A 22,002-nucleotide genomic window follows, 5' to 3' on the forward strand; every position below is an offset into this window, starting at 1 on the left:
AGATTCTGATTTTTCGAAACTCAAACCAAACACCACTAGTAAAAAATGTATAGATATTTATTGAATTTCTTATTATATATATGCACAAAAGTTATTGAGTTCCCACGAATCACGAGTGTTTAGAGATTTAAAACCACATTATACAACATCATGTGCTAATCACGTGACACCCCTTTACCCCTACACCACCAATTGTAAAACTCTCACTATCTCAATTTCAAATAACTCAAGAGAGGATAAATTGGAATTTTGAGGTGCCCCATATATAAATTTTTCAATGCTGTTCAATATTATCTGATGAAATTCACTTTGTTTTTTCAAGAATGAACAACCTTAGCCTTGACAAAACCTCAACACCCAACCCCTTGTTGTCAATTTCATCTTTACACCATTCAAGAATCTCAAAATCCCTTTGTTTGCCCAGAAAAGTTCTTGTTTTTGCTGATAAAAATGATAATTCAGCCTCAATAACTAGTGGGTTTCTGTCAAAAACTCATTTTTCCTCCAAAAAAGTTACTGTTTTTGCTGATAAAGATGACAATTCAAGTCCAGTAGCAAGTGGGGTTTTGTCAAGAACACATTTTTCCTCCAAAAAAGTTGCTGTTTTTGCCTCTAAAGATGATAATTTAAGCTCAATAACAAGTGGGGTTTTGTCAAGAACTGTTTTTTCCTCCAGAAAGACAAAGAAATTTGTTGTTTTTGCTTCTAAAGATGATAGGAATAGTAATAAGCTTGACCAGTGGGACCAAATGGAACTCAAGTTTGGCAGATTAATTGGTGAAGACCCAAAACTTACCTTAGCTAAGGTTTATTTCTCTCATTTAAACTTGCACTAATATGTTTATATTTTTCATTATTTATTCAGAAAATCATGTTCTTAATTGGTTTTTAAATTTTTCTTTGCTTAGTTAAGAAATTAATTACTCACTCTGTTCCAATTTATGTGACATTGCGTGGCTATAACATGTCATATCATTTGTATGACTATAGAAAGCTTGTCATTATTGATTTCATATATAGAAATCTGTCCGTCGTTTTGGAACAGACTAATAAGGAAATAATGTCAATTAACTTGTGGGTGAGGGGATATGTAGGATTCATATTGCTGATATTCAGTTGGTAGTGGATAGTTAAGAGACTTTTTGAATAATTTCAAACTTGAATTTTGAGTAGTTCAGTGGCTTTTCTACTTGTGTATTGAGAATGGGGAGTTTTATCCCCTCTAAAGTTTTAAACTTTGATTTTGTTTACCAACACAATGAGGATTCTAGAGGAAAAGAGAACTACACCTGCATCTAGAATTGAGACATAGTTGATGTGTGTATAGTCAAAAGACTTTTCAAAACAATGCAATTTAAATCTGAATTGTACATTTTATATAGCGGTTGCAAAGAATTGTTCAGGATTGAGACATAGTTGATAGTATCGATAGTAAAGAAGATTTTTGAATCAATACAATTCGAATTTAAGTTGTATGATATATATAACCAACTCAAAAACTAGTTTAGGATTGAGACATGGTTGATAGTATGGATAAAAGAGACTTTACGAAATCAATGCAATTCAAGTTTGAGTGATTTTCCTCCCTGTTGGTGAGAATGGAGAGTTCTAGCCCTTGAAAGTTTTATACTTTGCTTTGGTTAACAGAAAAATGAGGGTTATTAAAGGGAAAAAAAATCAATCCTGCATCTGGAATTGTGCAATCATATATTTTAAGTTGATATCTGCTGACATGCTATCAGTTTCTTAGTATTGACTTTATGTGTAACTTCAATTCCTTAAAATTTCAGTCTTTCGTTCCAAAGTTACACGTCCCTGCTTTACTATTATAAGTTCCTGTTTGCTAATTGCTTAGAGTTATTTGTCATTGAAGAGGAGAAAAGGGTTAATAGTAATTTGAAAGAAGTTTTTAGATTGGTTCCTGTATGTCCTTGCAAAACTTCTGTTAGTTCAATGCATACTGCATCTGTCTATTTCTGATTGTGATTCTTGATTTCATAGATAATTAGTAGGAAAACAAACCCGGAGACATCTTATCTTGAAATTGAAGAGTCATTTGAGCAGAAGAAGGGAAAAACGTCTGGTGAAATTGTGGAGGTTCCGTTTGATGCATCCAAGCAAAAGAAATCTCTCAATTCATCAAATGGATTAAATTTGGTTCGCCCTGTGCCCAAGAAGGGTGTTAAGTTCGAGGTTGATGAGAAACAGCCAAAGACTGAGGGCTATAAACAGAGTCAACCAATTTCAAGACCTGAAGTAAGTAGAAAAAGTAGTGTTCCAAATGTCATACTGCGAAAGCCAAGTTTGTATTCTGAGGAGGATGAATCATCAAAATTCAAAATTAAGCCAAACTTGACACTGAAAATGGGCAGAGAACTGAAACCTGAGAAGTTTAGTGATGTTACATTGTTGAAGAAGCCGGAACCAATGAGGATCAGCTCCGACGATAGTGAAAAGAATGGACAATCAAGTGATAATTCTAGTGATGCTACATTGTTGAAGAAGCCGGAACCAATGAGGATCAGCTCCGACGATAGTGAAAAGAATGGACAATCAAGTGATAAGTCTAGTGATGCTACATTGTTGAAGAAGCCGGAACCAATGAGGATCAGCTCCGACGATAGTGAAAAGAATGGACAATCAAGTGATAAGTCTAGTGATGCTACATTGTTGAAGAAGCCGGAGCCAATGAGAACCAACTCTGGCAATAGTGAAAAGAATGGACAATCAAGCGATGTCTTGCCTGTATCTAGTGATGACTCCGAAGATGCTAGTCTTACAGAGGTGTATGCATCAAGTAGTGAACCCAAAAACAGCTTGCTTCTAAATAAGCCAGAGCCTAGTAATTTAAATATAAAGATAGATCCAAATAAAGAATCTTCCGAGGTTCAGCATCCGAGTATTTCGGATGAAAGTACTTTGAATGCTGCTAACTCTTCTTCTGAGCTTATAAGTATGGCAGAGAATAAACTACGCCAACCGTTACAATCTAGCAGAAGCAATCCTCTTGAGAAGCAAGGCTTTGGTACAGGTAACAAGATTCTGTTCTTGAACAGATAGTCATTTGAGTAGTAATTTAGCATCTTAATCAGCATACTTGGTTGTTTTTCAAGGATTCCAGCAGATTGATACACAGCCTGCTGAGAGAAGTTCTGATTCCAATACACCTGCTGAGACTGGACCCATGGAATCTTTGGATGCTGCTCTTCTTGGAAAACCAAAAAGGTACTTGTGGATGTTGTTTTGCCCTTATATACTTTGCTGTTATTTTGTTCTTGATTAATAACTTGTGCTACTATAGATTAGACATACCTAAAAAGGAAGCATCAAGTGTTAGTCAGGAGGATATGCGTCCTGTCAAATCTGAGGGCTATGGAAATGCTTCAGAGATTGAAAACTTCCTGGCAAAGTCATCCATTAAGGTAGATTAATTTTTTCCTTTTTTCAGCATTTGTTCCTTAACTAGGACGACTTATTGATGAATACTGAGTGCTGCAATCTCGTAGGAACATGAAGACAATGACTGGGTAAGAGCTGAAGAGCTTGTTAAGAGCGGAGGAAGAGAGGACGTGGAACTAGTCAGCTGTAGCACCAGAGGCTTTGTTGTAAGTCTACTTACTACCCCAACTCATCATATTACTTCATTTTTGTTTTTGAAGGTGCACATATTCTCTCAACTTGTTTCTTACAGATACTCTCGATGTCTTTTTACAGGTATCTTTTGGTTCCTTGATAGGATTTTTACCATATCGCAATCTTGCAGCCAGGTGGAAATTCTTAGCTTTTGAATCTTGGTTGAGGCAAAAAGGTTTGGATCCATCCCAATACAAGCAAGGTCTGGGGATCATTGGAGGCTATGATGGTTTTGGCAAGGCAGCTTCTCCTGAGGCAGGAGTAGATCCGCAAATTGCTAAAAATGCCGATGAGGAGATCTCGCCAGATATGAAACTTGAAGATCTTCTCAGGATTTATGACCAAGAGAAACTCAAGTTCTTATCATCATTTGTTGGTCTGGTGAGGAGGGCTTCGTTATTCAATCTCAATCTTAGAACTTTGAGAAAGACCATAATTTTTTATCTGTGTCATGTAGAGGATCAGAGTAAGTGTGGTGTTAGCTGACAGATATTCCAGAAGGCTAATATTCTCGATAAAGGCAAAAGAAAAGGAAGAATTGGTCGAGAAGAAGAAGAGCCTTATGGTTAGAAAATTATATTCTCTAAAGCTTGCAATTTTCTTGCTTAATGTTTATCAAACTGACCATCTCACAAACATCCTAGCCTCTATGAAATTTGGTATTTGGTTTTCTATGTTAAACTGATCATGATTATTGTAACTGACTGCAAGAAATCCAACCTAACTTCTTTCTCCTTGTTCTATATTGTTAAGAAAAGATATTTAGTAAATAGATAGGAACCCTTGTAGAACGATATAAGCAGTCTCACTGTTAATAAGATAATAGAGTGATGACAAAAACAAGTTTCTTAGTTAATACTCTGTCATTCTCTTCAATATTTCTGGTTGCCTAGTCCTTTAACAGAAAGAGATGTTTACTGATGAAAGGCTAGTTTTTTTCTTCTCCTATAAATTTGCTTGGAGCAATTCCAGAAAATAGCAATTAGGTATTGGTTGAACAAACGTACATGTCATGGTAGAGCTTTTTCCATATAAAAGTAGGAGTACATAAAAACAGAAGTAGTAATATATATGTTGATCGGATGCATGTTACTTGATTGGAAACATAAATGATGCAGCAAGTTGTTTGTTCTTTAATGTTCACGTTGAGTAAGGTGTAGCGCTGTGAATTTTTGTGGTTATGCTGCCATGTTTCACCAAACACTTGTAGTATATCTCTTGGACAATAAACCATTGTTACTTTTATAAAACACAACTTTGAAACGTTTACTTGGGTCATTTTTCTGCAACTTAACAATTACTGTAGTTCACTATAATTTGTCGAGTTATTGATTTTCTTTAACATGTGCAACTTTTAATCTAGAGATAGACTGTGAAATATTCCGAAATCCAGCACTTCGAAGAAGATTCTGTAAAATGTCAAATCTAGGACACCTAGTTGATCTTCTGATGCAGTGGTTTTGAAGTTCATATTTATTATTTCAAGTGCTACCTTACTCTTTTTGCTGCGGCATGCTGCCCCTGCTCTCTGCTTTAATTTTCATGTGGCTCTTCATCAGGAACCGTGAACACTCGCGGTTGCTGCTTAATAGGTTATTGTGTATGGATTTAGACACTTTATCAGTGTGCTTTATATGCCTTTCCTGTAATCCCGGTGAAATTTTGATATATAACAAGTTATGGAGACTTTCTTTGTCAATCTATGTTAGATATGGGATATCAACATCTTCCACTTTTGAAATAAAGTTGGTCACTGAAAACACATCCCCTTCCTCGCAGCTCCCAAAATAAGGGACTTGTTGTTTGGGTTTGGAAAGAAGCTGGAATATATGCAATATTGCCAATGTATTTTGGATTATTACTGTATGCTACCTCTCAGTGTTAGTTATTCTGAATCTTTGCTCCCACAATGAAGTCACTGAGTTTGTGTAATTGGCATTGCAGGCAAAACTTCAGGTTGGGGACGTGGTAAAATGCTGTATACAAAAAATTACCTATTTCGGTATATTTGTCGAGGTATATCAATGACAGTAGCATGAGCTTCTTATGGCAGTAAATCCAATCAACTATTGATTGCATCTTAAATTAGCAACATTTGAGTATAGGTTGAAGGAGTACTTGCGCTAATTCACCAGACAGAAGTCTCATGGGATGCCACTTTAGACCCTGCGTCGTATTTTAAAATTGGCCAGGTAGTTGCTTCTCTATAAATATGCATAACAAATTTGTAATTCATACCTTCTGATGTAAAGGTGAAATGAAATTTAACTGATCCTTATAGACAAGTATAGTGTTTTGAGTTATGATATATCCATGCTGGCTCAGAGTTTGTTGAATATGTTGTTCATGTGAATGTATTGGAGGTTAAGCGTATAATACATTCTCTGCTAGTTTCAGAGCTAACTATTTCAGAGATATCTTAGTTTCTGAAGAAAGTTTTCCGTGTAGATTGTGGAGGCAAAAGTTCACCAGTTAGACTTTTCACTTGAGCGCATCTTCTTGTCGTTGAAGGAAATAACGGTAAATTTCTTCCCATCCTGATACAAGAACATTCCTTTTGAGCTGAGGGTCAGAAACAGCCTCTCTACCCCACAAAGGTAGGGGTAAGGTCAGTGTACATCCTACCCTCACCAGACCCTGCTTGTGGGATTACACTGTGTATGTTGTTGTTGTTAAGGAAATAACGGTACTATCTGTTTCTTTTTTCCTGATATTGTAAGGTAAATTGTTATTGACCAATGCCTTTATAAGTACTTTCTGCAGCCAGATCCCATGATGGAGGCCTTAGAGGCTGTAGTTGGTGATCCTGATAATTTGAATGGAGAACTCCAAGCATCAGAGCTGGATACTGAGGTTTATGTTCTCACCCTTATAATTGAGTAGTTTTATTCCTTTAGAACTTGATTCAATATACCAAAGACACCTTAGATCAATACGTCATGGTTGTCCTCAATTTCAGTTAAAAGAAATACTTAAATTTTATCATCTCAGCAATTAATTGCATACATAACTCATGTAGTATTTGTTGATACTTATGTCATGATTCCTTAAATTTGTTGCAAATTGATTTTACGTCATTTTTACGAACAAGGGAGCATTTGCTATCCCTATTCTACTGGCCAGTGGTTCATAACTCAACAACTGGAGTATCATTTTAGCGTTTGGTTAGGGTCTTCATTGATGGCAGTTAGAAGGATGTTTCTTAATAGAATTCATTCGGGTTTAAACGATGTACTGCATAGAGAATTTGCTGCATTTTCTTGGGGCCTTTTTTTTAGGCATGATATATAGATCGATACTTTAACTTGGCCTCAATTGACAACTAAACACGCCAACTTTGAGCACATCTAGACACCTCAATATGTCTCCATTGTGTCCGGTTGAACACTCCAACTTACAAAATGATCTTCACACCTCCAATATTTATGTGTCACGTCAGGGTCTTCATTAACGGCAGTTAAGAGGTGTTTCTTAATAGAATTCTTTTGGGTTTAAACGATGTACTTTATAAAGAATTCAATGCATTTTCTTGGGTCCTTTTTCTTTACGCATAATAACTAAATAGATAATTTAACTTGGCCTCAATTGACAAATAAACACTCCAACTTTGAGCACATCTAGACACCTCAATTGTGTTGGTTGAACACTCCAATTCACTAAATGATCTTTTTCATACCTCCAAATTTTATGTTTCACGGCAGCTTCGGGTGTCCATGAGACACTGTACGGACGAGTTGGAGTGTTTAGTTGCCAGTTGAAACCAAGTTGAGGTGTCTAGATGTGCACTTTCAAAGTTGAACTGCTTACTTGCCAATTGAGGCCAAATTTGAGTTGTGTTTTTGTAGTAAGCCTTTTCTACTGTATTAATGAATTATTAGGTGCTCCATGTATCCTAATATGGCTTGTGTACAGGTCAGTTCTCCTTGAAGACTGCAGAGATGTAGGGGTGTCAAATGGGGGGGTGGGGTGGGGTTGAAATTGAGTCAATATCTTGAATATGTTGCTTGGACTCTCCAAATATGTTGCCGCACCCATGTTAGATCCTTCAAAAATGCACTACTTTTGGAGGATCTGACCTCGCACCTGATAGCATTTTTGAAGAATCCGAGCAATATAGCTTGAATCTACTGCTGAATGTTAATATCTTGTGAATATGTTAAAAATACATTTCAAAAGCTTGACACAAGCACCCGAAACTTTGGTTTGGTTCAGTAAGGGGAAAAATCCGAAGCTCCTCAGTTGTCAATGTGTCTATAGACCATCCTTTTCTGCTAGCTGTCCTTTGTGCTTCCCGATATACTATAAACCTTTACAGCTCAAATCAATTGTAGGGCGTTTTCTTGAAGTACAAAAATATGAAATTATTAATGAATCCGATCTTCTATTGTAATATACAATTGTGTTTGTCCATGCCTCATAGTAGAATTTTCATGCAATGTTGTGCAGTGGCCTGACGTGGAATCTCTTATCAAAGAATTAAAGCAGTTTGAGGGTATCTCCTCTGTATCAAAAGGGCGGTACTTCTTGAGCCCTGGTTTGGCTCCAACATTTCAGGTACCACCTTGCATAAAACATAAGCTATATAACTAATAAAAGATATGGAAACTAAAAAATTGACTAGTTCACTCACTGCTAAACAACCAAGAACAATTTGCAGGCGTGTATTTTGTAGTTACACGAAGTAGTTCTAGTGTGGCCTTTGTACAAGCTATTTATGAGATTGTAAAAATGCATCACCTCCTTTCATTTGACTAAGCACGAGTTGTAGCTTTTTCTGAGATTGTTATCACATAGAATGAGTGAAAACCTTCTTTCCGCATAACATTCTCTTTTGCTAGTTAAAATTTAATTTTATGGCACTTTTTTAGGCGCAATACTTACAGCAATGCATTAGGTTGATAGGTTCACACTCAAAGCATGTAAAAGATAGTGCATTCAACTGTAGATTGCCGGCTTTATTTGTTTTTTGGAAGATTTTAATCACTGATTTTCTATCAGGTTTATATGGCATCCATGTTTGAGAATCAATACAAGTTACTTGCGCGGTCGGGAAATAGAGTACAAGAGGTAAAATTTTAAACTCTTCCTCATTTTACCCTATTGTTTTGTCATAATTTTATATCTGTCAGTGCTGTTTCTGCAAATGAAGGGCAAAGTTGCAGTTTTGAAAGCGGTGTCATTAAATCATGATTAAAATGTTTAATTTTCCTGTTCATATCAATCCAGTATTTAGTTGAAGCTTCTATGATTTCCGGAAGTCCAAAATGCTTGACGTGTTATAGTCTGACAAACTTCTTGAGTAACTTAATTATCACCTTTTCGCGAGAATGAAATTCTATAATCTAACACCGAGGGTGTGGCCAAATGGTCAATGAAGGTTGAGATCCAAATGGATGCAAAAATGCTGAATGATTTCTTTCCCGTATTTGTCCAAGCCTCAGTGGATAGAGTTACCATGTACTAGTGCTAGTGGGAGATAGCAGCTACCCATAGAATTAGTTGAGGGGAACGGAAACGCGTGCGGACATTGATGATTAATTTTTAAAAAACAACACTACAATTAGACGTAGTTGGAGAGTGGAGACCATTGATATTGAAGAATTATGAAGAAAGAAAAGACAGGTTATATTGAGCTGTAATCGAGCTCGATTAGTCATGAACTTCTCAAGGAATTTCTGGTACAGATTACTGGTGATATCGCTGGTGGTTGACGTATCATTAAATCCTGGAAAAAGAAGAGAAAGAAAATCCTTTTCTTCTTTCTCGGTTATGTTGGTTTTTCTTGTTAAATATTTGGAGCGGAGGGGTTAAACATTTTCAATGTGATACCTAGAACATCAATATGATATCTTTGCGGTATCAAGAAATTCGGACCACTCAATGCTAGTTGAACGTCTGTAACAACGTCAATGTTTACCTATACCTGGCTATAACTTGCCCGTTTGTAGACTTCATTCTATCAAATCATTGTATGTTTTCCAACTTGTAACTTTATTTAGATACTCGACCTGTGGTTTGTGATGATTGTTCACATGAACACATGATAAAATGTTCTTATTAGATACTTCCGCTTCAAGTTCTGAGGAAGTTTCTACGCATGTTCTCAAGCGCATATTAAGTAGGAAAATTTAAGGAGTTTTCGATGTATTCCGCCTTAGTACTAAGCAACCGGAGATGTATCTAAGTATTTTACATAGCAATACTAATTGGTGCTATTTGGACATTGTTTTGTGCAGGTGATAGTGGAGACATCATTGAGTAAAGAGGAAATGAAATCTGCAATTCAATCTTGTACAAACAAAGTTGAATAACCAATCAAAGCGTAATAATAAATAATACGAAGAGAGTGATAGATCTTCCCGTGGAGACAACGAACGGATGGTAAGGGTCTGATACCGAATTAGCAGAGTCGGACGTTAGAACAGCAGAAACGGAGAAAAGAAATGACCTAAACCGCGTTCTATTTTGAACGAAAATGGTATTAATTTTATTGTTTTGCCTTTGATATCAATAAGTTAGGAGCTTATTTACAGGCTAGTAAGTGTTTTATGTTTAGGCATCGATGTAATACGCTTATAAATCAATCGATTACGCTTCAATATCAAACAAGTTCGCGGTCGACTATATGAATTGTCTGTCAAATTTACTATGTGCATTGTGCAGGTTCATTTTGATGCATTGTTCATGCAATTGTGTTTTCTTCTGGTATTTGATAATGCAATTTTGAATAATCCAAACGGATTGCAGCAATAATTTTTTGATAGTCCGAGCAACATAATTCTTATAATACTTATACCTTTATTTGTATCTATCAGAAACGGCGTCTTTGTCTCTCAAGGTAAGGGTACACTCTATCTTCCGTAGACTCTAGTTGTAGGATTATACGGAGTATGTTGTTGTTGTATGTATTAGAATGTATATTTTCTAGTGGATATTGGTATGGCGGATATTTTGATATTCTTTTAACTTTATTGTTAGGAGCTTCTCGCTTTTAGTATATTGTGATTATCGGTTGTTCAAAATATTTAGTTATAATGTTCAAGTTTCTTGTGGAATCAATTGCGTTATATTTATGTTCTCTACTGTTATATTTTTGCTATAACCGTTGAAAAGTATCCGATCAACAGACACTGTTATAGAGAGATTTGACTTTGGATACAGAACCAACGATTATGTTATGTACTTCTTATCTATTCTAAAACTAAAGGTCTTGAATTCTACCACAAGTAAAGGGGATGGTTCCCCATTATATAAGCCGTATTCTAAAATTAAAGGTCCTGAGTTCAAATACTGAAACACGGAACGGGAATGGTTCCCCCATTTTATAAGCCTTATTCCAAAACTTAAGGTCTCGAATTCAAACACTGGAAACACCGAACGGGAATAGTTCCCCCATTTTATAAGCCTTATTCCAAAACTAAAGGTCTCGAATTCAAACACAGATCTCGACGGGAAACAAAAAAGATCGAAAAAGAAGAAAATGGCTTTGCCCGGACTCGAACCGGAGACCTTCAGTGTGTTAGACTGACGTGATAACCAACTACACTACGAAACCTATTTGTTTTATTTTATACCAAAATTTATAATATAATTATTTTATCTAATTTGTTTGATCAAGTTTTTAAGAAATGAAATAGGCTTTTAAAATTTGCGAGTCTTAAATATGCCTTGAAATTTGCGTGCTATAAGACTATTAAAATTTGTATTCTTAAATATGTCATAGCATAAGAAAATAGTTTCGACTGTCACATAAAATTGAAAAATATTGGTACAAGATACTAGAGTAGACATATATTTGTCACACTGTTAAGCATACTCGTTAATATTTTTTGAGAACTCTGAACAACATAAGCTAATTTAATTATATGTATGTCCTACACTCTATTTCTCCATTATCACTCGATGAAAATCCTCATTCAACTCACTTTTATCATTTATGAATCAAACTCTTTTTGCAAATTTAAATTATAACAGAGTAATTTTTCCGAAACAAGAAACATAATGTCATATAAAATGAAAAAGGATTCGATACATAATGGTACACATTTGTGTTAATTGGACACACATGAACTTAACTTAATCAAACATATATACCCCATCTTTACCTATATTGCTTTATACACTCTTAAAATGTTGTCGTACCATTATGTATCACGTACTCTTTTTTCGAAAATCTGACACGTACACAAGTCGATATTTTTAAAGAGTCTAAACAATATAGATCTTTACGGGCTATCTTGATGAGACTCTTCATCATTCAACTCTTCACAACTAACCAAATTAACAAGAAAATCAAAAACATCAGTTGCTATAATAGCAGATGCAACATCATCTTTTTGAAGAGTACTTCTTCTTTTTTCATGCATATTATTATTTGTCATAATAATCCATGCCCTTTTTGTTAATTCTTCAATAAATAATTCACATGCCTTAGAAAAAACAATTGGAGCTTCACAAGAAATCATTTTCACATCATCACTTGATTTCTTCATTATTTTCTTGATTCTTGCAAGTGGCAATGAATGTGGACCTGTTTTTCTTGAAAGAATTCCTGAATATGCCCCTGCTTGCCTCATTTTCTTTCGTCTATCGGAAACTGTCTCTCTGTATAGTCTGTACCTTCACAAGATAGGGTTAAAACTACGTAATACGTACACACCACCCTTATCAGATTCTCACGTCTGGAATTATACGAGATATGTTGGTGTTGTTGTAGATATCATTTTTTTTCGTCTATCGGAAACTATCTCTCCGTACAGTTTGTACCTTTACAAGATAGGGATAAAACTACGTAATACGTACACACCACCCTTTCCAGATCTTCACGTCTGGAATTATACGAGATATGTTGGTGTTGTAGATATATAGGAAATTTTGATTAAAAATAAATTGTGACTTTTTTCTTTTTTTTTTTTGAATTTATAATTTGTATGAATTATTTCAAAGAGGGATATTTGCATGAATATATATAGATATTAGGAAGGCCGGCTAGCTTGGCCGGCTAGAGGGTAATAGCTAAAGACTATTTCACAAAAAAAAATAAAAAAAATAATACTATTCAATATTTGGAGGGTTTTTCAAATTTTTTTATATAAAATTTGATAATTTTTTCTTTTAAATGACAACTTATTAATTTTGGTAATTATAAGGTGTGGGTTTTATCGAAAACGGTCGTTGTACCTAATGAGGTAGGGGAAGGTTTGCATTACATTCTTATTCTTCTTAGATCGACTTCTTTTTGAGATTACATTGTTGCTGTATTTAACTAAAGGGGCTGTTTCTGAAAGATACCAGGACTCAAGTGAAAGTTTTCAACGCGACGAAAATGGAGAAGTCACGAAAAAATACTTAAAAAAGCATTCTTACAGGGGAACCAACTATTACAAAATAATATGATATTCAAAGTACAAGAAATAAAAAAATAGTATTTCTTCTTTTTCACAAAAGAATGACCTGATTTGACTTGGCACGGAGTTTAAGAATATAAAGAAGACTTTTGAATTCTATGGTCAGAAATTAAAGTTAGGTCAAATGTACAAAATTATCCTTTGATCAATGTTACCAAAATAAGGAGTGTTACCAAAATAAGAAAGAAATCATTCTTTTTGAAACAGACTAAAAAGGAAAGGAGATCATTCTTTTTGAAACGGAGGGAGTAATAAGGATCGAATATTGTCAGATTGTAATACGACAACTGCTAGTAAGGAAGGATAACTAGGAAAATACTCAACTACTTAATTAACCTTCTATCCCTTTTTTCTATGACCTTTATAACCTCTTATTTAAGCACAAGTCCTCGGTCAATCGAAGTTGTGTAATGTCTTACATAATCACTTCTTCTCAATACTTCCTCGATCAGTTTACCTCTATCTCTCCTGAACCTATTCATAGTCAACCTCTATTCATCTCTTCTTCACTTGTTCGAACTATCTCAATTTTATTTTCCGCATCTTATCCTCGATCAAAATCACTCATATCTTAGCTCCGAATATCATCATTTCTAAATTAAAAATGTTAGCGGTCAATAATCATATCAGATTTAATTTTTACTATGAACTTCCATAGCATCATCTGATTTTAATAAATTAAAGTTGACTAAAATTAAAATCTGCATACAATAATGTTATTGCTTATCAGGACAAACTACAACTTTTTGTGAAATTGACAGGATATTTAATTTAAAAATCCTTGTTGATTATCATTATTTAAAAATAAAAAATAAAAAAAAATCAAAGTAATAAAATATGGAATCAAATAGTACTTGCTAATTATGTATAGAAGCATATTCTATGAATCAAGCTTAAAGAAACTAAAAATAGACTAATGGTATTATTTTTTTTTTCCTACAATAAATTGTGTGGTCAAATATATATGATGTCACTTTTGATTTAAGAGCATCCAATTTTTTTAGTTTAGGACAAATATTATTGTTGATAAAATTTCATTATTAAATTCTCACTCTTCTCCCGTATAGTTTGCGGGCCATTACACTAGAGCAAAATTCATCCTATGTATACGTACATGAAGAATAGTGATTCCGCGATCCTTGTCATAGTAAAAAAAATAACACTCTTCAAATTGAGTATCTCTTGTAAATTATTGTTTTTTAAACCTGGAATAACCCGCAACTGCTACCATTAAAACAAAAATGACCATTAGCAGCATTTAATTCTTAATTGCCGCTATATGTATTTTTAGCGGCAATTGTCACTCTTTGTATATGTCCGTAAAGCCTTTAGCGACATTAGTTCTAATAGCACTAACTAATACCGGTAAAGACTTTAGCACTCTTTATTAATATCAATATTTGATGCCGCTAAAAGTTGTTTTTGTTATAGAGTACAACTTCTGCCACAACCTTTACCTTTCGGGTCAGCATACTGTGCGCACTGGGTAAAATTCCTACTGTGTAATAGCTTGTAAACCACACAGGGAATGTAAACCGCACTAGGGCAGCCCTATGCGACAGACTCAACTTATAAGGCATGGAGAGGGATAGAACACGGTCAGGGGCGGAGCCAGCCAGCTTTCTGCCAGGGGGTTCATTCGAACCCCTTTCGGCTGAAAAATTTACTATTTATACATGGTTAAAAGTTATCTTTTATGTATATATAATAGATGTCGAACCTCATTTGGTTAGTTTCGTGTATTTAGTTCTTCAGATATCGAACCCCTTATTAAAAATTCTAGCTCTGCCACTGATTATGATCATCCGTGTGGATAACCTCCCTTCATACCAACTGAGTCACCCCGAAGGACCTAGTAAATTATAGTTAAGGGTTGTTTTATGAACGTTTATTTGAACACCAAGAATCATGGTGAGATTGATATATAGGAAACAATATCAAACAAAAGGATAGCATTAACTTGTTATTTCTTTTACCTTATATTTCGAAAAAATAGTTAGTGACGTGAAATTTTAAAAGTTTGAATATTTGAAATTTGACATATCAGACAAAAGTGTAAAGAAATTTAAGTTGTAGAAATAGCATTAACTCGCCATTTTTCAGCTTTATCTTTAAAAAATAATTATTATTATGGAATTTCAAGTTATACACAAAATTCCATGATAGTATCCTAATATTTCGCTTGTCGAATTTGAAACTCAAATAATAACGTCGATTTTTCAATTGCAAAATATGACTATTTGTGAATTTTACGTATTTGGGCTTATATACCAACTCATGACATTTCGACTTTAGATGGCCCAGCAGATTCAATAATTGGGCTTATATTCTATTTTGGAAAATTATTACATAAATACACAATATAGTCTCTAAAATTCTCTATCATTTAAAATAGTGAAAAGGGTCTGATATATCCCTCAACTTTGTCATTTGGAGCTGATATACCCCTCGTTATAAAAGTGGCTCATATATGCCCTTACTGTTATACAAACGGCTCACATATACCCCTGCCGTTACAAAATGGCTCACATATACCCTTCATTTAACGGAAGTTAAAAAATTAGTTTTAAATTTATATGTATTACTTCTAATTTATTTAAAAAAAATATTTAGAGGTATATATGATTCTTCTATCAAAGTTCAAGGTATATTTTAATTTTTTTCATGCATAAATTATTTTTTGACTTCTTTTATTATAATTATTTAAGTTTCTTATTCTTATTTTATTTTTTTCTTTCATTCCTTAGTTTAAAGGGAAAAAAATTAAACTATTTTTGTGTGTGTATTGTAATTTAATTTCGTATTCGAAGAAAAAATTTGGTCATCTACAATAAGTTTTACAAGAATATTAGTGAAACATAAATAAATTTGATTATCAAAATAATAATTATAAATTAGTCATTGAAACAAAAAAAAGTCAAAAAAAATATGTTTGACGAGGATTAAATTTACTCATATGGGATTATATTTTTTAGAAAAAAATAATAAAAATTTTAGATTAAAATTATTATTTTTTTCATTTCCGTTAGAGGAAAAGGGTATATGTGAGCCATTTGTTAACAAGTAGGGGTATATATGAGCCACTTTCATAACAAGGGGTATATCAGCTCTAAATGACAAAGTTGAGGGGTATATCAGACCCTTTTCCCTTTAAAATATTACAAAAATCCCCCCTCAGATACATCTCTATCCCCTATCGAATACATCTCTTTCATTAAGTAATGTACATTTACAATGTATCAGACAATTGAGAAATATATCCGAGAGTAATAAAAATCCAAGATTTTTATAATCGAAAAAGCTTTCAGAATAGGATGTAATTAGCCTCTAAATATATGTAATCTGTAAGTTATATTTCTATTTTTCCTTTCAATTAGTATGATTGTCACAGCCTAGAGGCGTAGCTAAGATTTCAATGTTTATAATTCTTAATTTTAGAACAACAACTTTAAATATTAATAATAGAATTCTAATTAACAAAAACTATAAAATGCAAAAGTGTCATTATATCCACGTACAAGGATATATGAGTTGACAATATCAAATAACATGATTATATATTATTTATATATGACTATTAGATAGTCCCCTTTACTACTTTCTTCAACCTTTTTCCTTTTATATTGCTCATCATCATTTCTATTTTCACATACACTTGAATCTAAATCTTACTAATCAATTGTTTCAACTTTGTTTTTTTAATAACAATATGGTATATATTTGGTATGTGTATTCATTTAAAAGGGAAACACTAGTTTTCTATCGAAAATTTATTTATTTAATTATTAACTAAAGGTCGAATTTAATGTGTCTCTTCTTAAAGAATAAAAATGTATTATCTGTCTAAATGTATCATTTGGTATAAGTACTAACCCTTCATTTCTACTCTTGCACAAAGGAAAAAGATAGATTTGATGGATTTTAGCTAATAACTACCTCATCATTTGTATATACTATTATTATGGATAATTAACACTAATTAACTTACTTGCCTTGGTTAGTGCATTCAATTATATACCCTAGTGACTACAACAATGACATAATTAATGCAAAATGGACCGGTACTCCGTGGTTCATTATCGATATTGTATTCCGATTAAATTTAAATTGCATATTGCAAGACTCATTTTTAAGAGTGGCGCTAGCTCTCAACATTTTTATTTTTTTTTCATATCTAAGCTTGAACTCGAGATTTTTTATTAAAGATGGAGATATCTCAACGACCTCATCATAATCTATGTCTATCATGAGAAATTAATTAACAATCATATGACCTTTGAAAATCTTTCATGGATCACATGATTCTTTTCATGAAAATCTTTTCCGAAATTTCAGTAAAAAATATTTTTTTTAATTGTTCAAAACTTAGATGGATAGAATTACTCAATGCACGTATTAGTAGAAAATAACCATTACTCTCTGAAATTGATTTAAACTACACATAAATTGACGTGAACATTAATGTTATATAGATACACAGGCGGACTTATATTCGTATGTAGGGAGTGTACGTGCATCCATTAACTTCAAAAAAAAATCATATATTTATATGTATATCTATCTTGAGAAACTGATAAGAATATAACTAACAGTGCACCTACGAGGAGTATAGGATCGCCCTTGTGCAATGAGTACAAGCTAAAAAAACTATCCGCAAATCATGGTTCAAAATTCAGCTAGAGCCCTATTTCTTTGATATTTTAAATTTATTAATACACTCAAAATTTTCAAATCTTAGATTCGCCTCTGTTAATAAATATAAATGTGCACATAAAAAAGACAACACAAGGTGCTCATGTATGATGAAGGTTCCCCACCCTCAAACGTCCCACCCCCACCACCCCTTTTTTATTCATAGTTGAACACAGAAACAATAGCACATTCCATAGTGTAGGGCACAACAAGGGGGTGGGGGTGGGGGAGGGGGTAGGGGTCGTCCGATTATTATTTTCAAGAAATTAAGATATTGATAGATCGAAAATCAAAGTAACAGATTCATCTAAATCCATTTTATCTATTTAAACCTCGTAAACACATATATACATACATGATTTTATAATAAATTAATCGAGGAACTTTGAGATTTATTCACCAGGCTAAGCAAATAAAGTCCAAAATTAGCTATATATTATATGTAAGATATTAAAAATCGTAATCTAATTAAATTTTGAAATGATATACGCATGTATATGATACAAATGAAAAGAGTATACATACTGTATTATACTTTTAAATTTTGAATTCGTTTTTTATAAAAAGGGGAGAAAACATTCGTCTCACATATTTATAGATATGTAGATTATTATTTAAAACTATATTGTATAAATTTTTTTCAAAAAAAAAAAAAACTTAAAAGTGAGAAAATAATTAGCACGTGTATGACAGTTCAGAGATTACAAAACTCCACGTGACAAAAGTCTTTGTCCATCTCAGCAAGTAGACCAAATTTGTGTACTCAAAATTTACAGGTTGGCCACATTAATTCTATTATTCAATAACTTTAATAATAGTGTACTATTTACTTTTTTTTCGTTTTAATTTATTTATCTTATTTTAATTTGATAGAAGTTTAAAAATATAAAGTTAACTTTTAATGCTTAATGATCTTAAATTAATGATATGTAGACTATATCAAAAGTGTTTTTTTCATTATTATAGTTTTAAGTATATCACGTAAAAAGTTAGAATTTAAAAATTATTAAAAAAGAAAAGAAATATTTTTTTTAAAACGAGTTAAAAAAAATAAATAAAATGGAGAAAGTATTATTTTATATGAAGTTTAAAGAAAGATTTATTGGTATTAACGAATAGGTATATTTGTCAAAAGGGTTAGTGTTCCCTTTTCCAACATTAATTATTATATTTTGCTTTACGATAGTTTAAGTTATGAATTTCACCTGTTTAGGCTCGGCCTCAATGGGAAAATAAAATGGAGCACCTAATAACGCATTTTTACAGACCAAGAATTACGAGATTATCCCTTTCATTCTGGGCTGACGGAAGGATCGTACCATTCGAGCCATTTTTTTCTTGACTCGAAATCGAAATGGAAGCAGATTTGAAAAAGGATCTTAGAGTATCTAGCGTTGGGCCAGGAGGGTCTCTTAACACTTTCTTTTTTCTTCTCATCGGAGTTATTCACAAAGACTTGCCAAGGTAAGGAAGAAGGGGGGAACAAGCACACTTGGAGAGCGCAATACAACGGAGAGTTGTATGCTGCGTTCGGGAAGGATGAATCGCTCCCGAAAAGAAATCTATCGATTCTCTCCAATCTTTTAAAATATATATTTTTTTAATCAAATTGATATATAATTTTTTAAAATAAAATTATAATAATACTTATCGTATAGTTTTAATATCAAAAAATATATATATAAAATATTGAATTAATTTAATTCGATTTAGGTTTAAAAAATAACTTTTAAAAGGGAAAAATACGAAAAATAATTTAGGACAGAAAAAGTAGTATAAATACAACAACAGTTTATTCTTATTCGATTATTTATAGTAAAAAAAATGCAAAACACGAATCTTTTAAATATATGTATATTTTCATTTAACTATAAATATGATTTAGTAATTTGTATTCACACTTTAATAATTTAATTGTGTATCCATAAATAAATAGGAAGTGATCCATTATCCAACATGGTTTAATTTGGCTCATTCTTTTGTTTCCACTAGAATATATTACTTAATATATAATATATTTTTTAATTTGATTCTAATTTATATTTATATTTTTTGATTTTTGGTGTATAAAAATACATGCATTTTACATGTCAATTTACATTTTACATAGTGTTCTACGCGTATTATGTTATGTCATACTTATGTGTCTATTTGCTTAATTTTATATAAATTTAAATATTTATTTGTACGATCAAAATTTAAGAGTATAAATATAAAATAAACCTGAGTAAAATGTAGTCATTGATATATCTTAGGAGAATATCTAATTATTCATTATATACCTACTATATTATCAATAATCTGAATTATCTTCTAGAATTTGATTATTTTATAGTATTTGCTCTCTTTATTAGACCTTAACGTGACAAAAACATGAGAATAAAAAAATAATTTAAAAATAACATTCAAATATATTATTTTCAACTATTAATTGACACATAGTTGTATACAATGGTTTAATTTATTCCAATTGTGTGTATCTACTTGCTTCGGTTTAATATAGGAAAAAAATAATTTAAAATGTCAATATTTTAATTTGTTATTCTTTTGATTTATGTATATTTTATTTGTTTGATTTGAAAAAATACAATTACTTAATAACATAAAGAAGAAAATTATGAGAGATAATATTTTTTAAAAATGAATATAGCACTTCAAATTTCCATCAATTACATTTTAATTTTTCCCCCCTTTAAATGCAATGACTACTTGCTTTTCCTAAACTATCATTTTAGCTAAAGAAAATTAATTTTATTTAAAATAATGAAGTATCAATCGTGTATTTTTTTTAAAAAAATGCAATAACTATTTATTTCAAAAAATATTTTTCTTTTTGAGCAAAAAAATAAAATTAGAGAAATTTTCTTCACTTGGAAAATAATGCAAAAAGAACTTAAAGAATTTTTCAGAATCAAATTAAAGATAACTTACCATAATTATAAGCATATTGCTTTAGATATATGGTTATCCTAATTTGGTAACCTAAAAGGCAATAAATATTAAAAAATAATTATTCCCAGCGGGTGTTTACACAAAATTAATATAATTTTTATTATTACGTGATATAATAAAGTAAAATATGTGTCAATTAATGATGGTTAAGTAAAATGAACTATAAATTTAAACACATGACATGTATTTATTGACTTGATGTATACATCGATGCGGGTAAGTTTTATTCCAATAAACATCCTCTTATAATCGGCTAGAATATTAGCTATTTATGAAGTACAAAGTACTGAAATTTCACATATTTGGGAGATGATTATATTTCATAGCGGAAGTTTTTTCAATTATAAAAATTTTAAATTTTTTATTACTCTCCTATACATTCCTCGATTCAACATGTAAATGGCATTACGTAATGGGAGAAATGTATTCGAAAGGGGATAAAAATGTGTATCCAATAGAGAATAAATATATTCGAGAAGAGATAGGAATGTACCCGGTTTTTTTTTTTGTAATTTTCTTAAATGATAGGAATTTTAGAAATTATAATATTTTAATTTATGCATTTATGTAATTTTTCCTTTTATAAAAAATACGAGTTCACATAAACTCAATAGGTAACATTTAAATCATATACACATATTCAAATCTTATATTAATTTGATGTCATTGTATAATCACAGACTTTTTTTAAATCCTACTTAATTAACTATTTGTTAATAAGATTTAATATATTCTTAGACTTAATTAATATATAAAACTTGTCTAATTCTATTTAACATGTATTCCAGATAGACAAAAAATACGGCAGCATTCACTGTAATTCTAATATATTTTATTAATTAAAATAAAAATTAAGTTGCTTCAAACAAATCTTTCTATGTTTAATTAGTGATTATTAAATAAGATAATAATAATAATAATTATAATAATATTTTAAACACTTCTTACTTGTACTATGCTAATTAATATTTTCACCTAACACTAAAAATAAGTACCACAGGCCAAAAAAGTCAGAGTTTGGGCATCAATACTGACTCTATATATTATTAATTATTGGTATACTATAATATTACTATATATTATATATATACAATGAGATCCAGCTCTATAATTCAACTCTTAAATAATTGTTTTTCAATATTTGAGAAATTTAAATATCAAGCTTTTATTAGTGGTAGATAAATATTTTGATTTTGTATATGTCTAATCATAAAATAGCGTAAGTTGATTATTTCTCAGCTTTATTTTTGAAAAATAACAATTGCCATGATTTTTTTTCTCATTTCACAGGTGAAATACTCGTAAAAATGATTATTTA

The 22,002-nt window shown here is 31.8% G+C and overlaps 1 protein-coding gene and 1 non-coding gene across 3 annotated transcripts; one reads left to right on the top strand and one right to left on the bottom strand.

The window, feature by feature from the left end:
* The first annotated feature begins 204 nt into the window (after positions 1–204).
* Positions 205–10,263, top strand: LOC107028503. Of its 2 annotated transcripts, XM_027918975.1 has the most exons (15): positions 205–806; positions 2,002–2,405; positions 2,580–3,031; positions 3,114–3,225; positions 3,302–3,422; positions 3,507–3,605; positions 3,715–4,014; positions 4,091–4,198; positions 5,578–5,649; positions 5,739–5,825; positions 6,082–6,153; positions 6,397–6,486; positions 8,080–8,187; positions 8,632–8,700; positions 9,870–10,242. In XM_027918975.1, the coding sequence occupies exons 1-15, from the start codon at positions 324–326 to the stop codon at positions 9,942–9,944; spliced, it is 2,652 nt and encodes an 883-aa protein (XP_027774776.1). In that variant the 5' UTR covers positions 205–323; the 3' UTR covers positions 9,945–10,242. The 2 variants fall into 2 exon arrangements, with proteins under 2 accessions (XP_027774776.1, XP_015085074.1); XM_015229588.2 differs by having other exon boundaries at positions 206–806; positions 2,002–3,031; positions 9,870–10,263.
* Positions 10,264–11,114: 851 nt separating this feature from the next.
* Positions 11,115–11,188, bottom strand: TRNAV-AAC. The gene has a single exon. It is a non-coding gene; the product is annotated as a tRNA-Val (tRNA).
* Positions 11,189–22,002: the final 10,814 nt, after the last annotated feature.

This window comes from Solanum pennellii, chromosome 8 (assembly GCF_001406875.1).
Source record: "Solanum pennellii chromosome 8, SPENNV200".
NCBI classification, from domain to species: Eukaryota; Viridiplantae; Streptophyta; class Magnoliopsida; order Solanales; family Solanaceae; genus Solanum; species Solanum pennellii.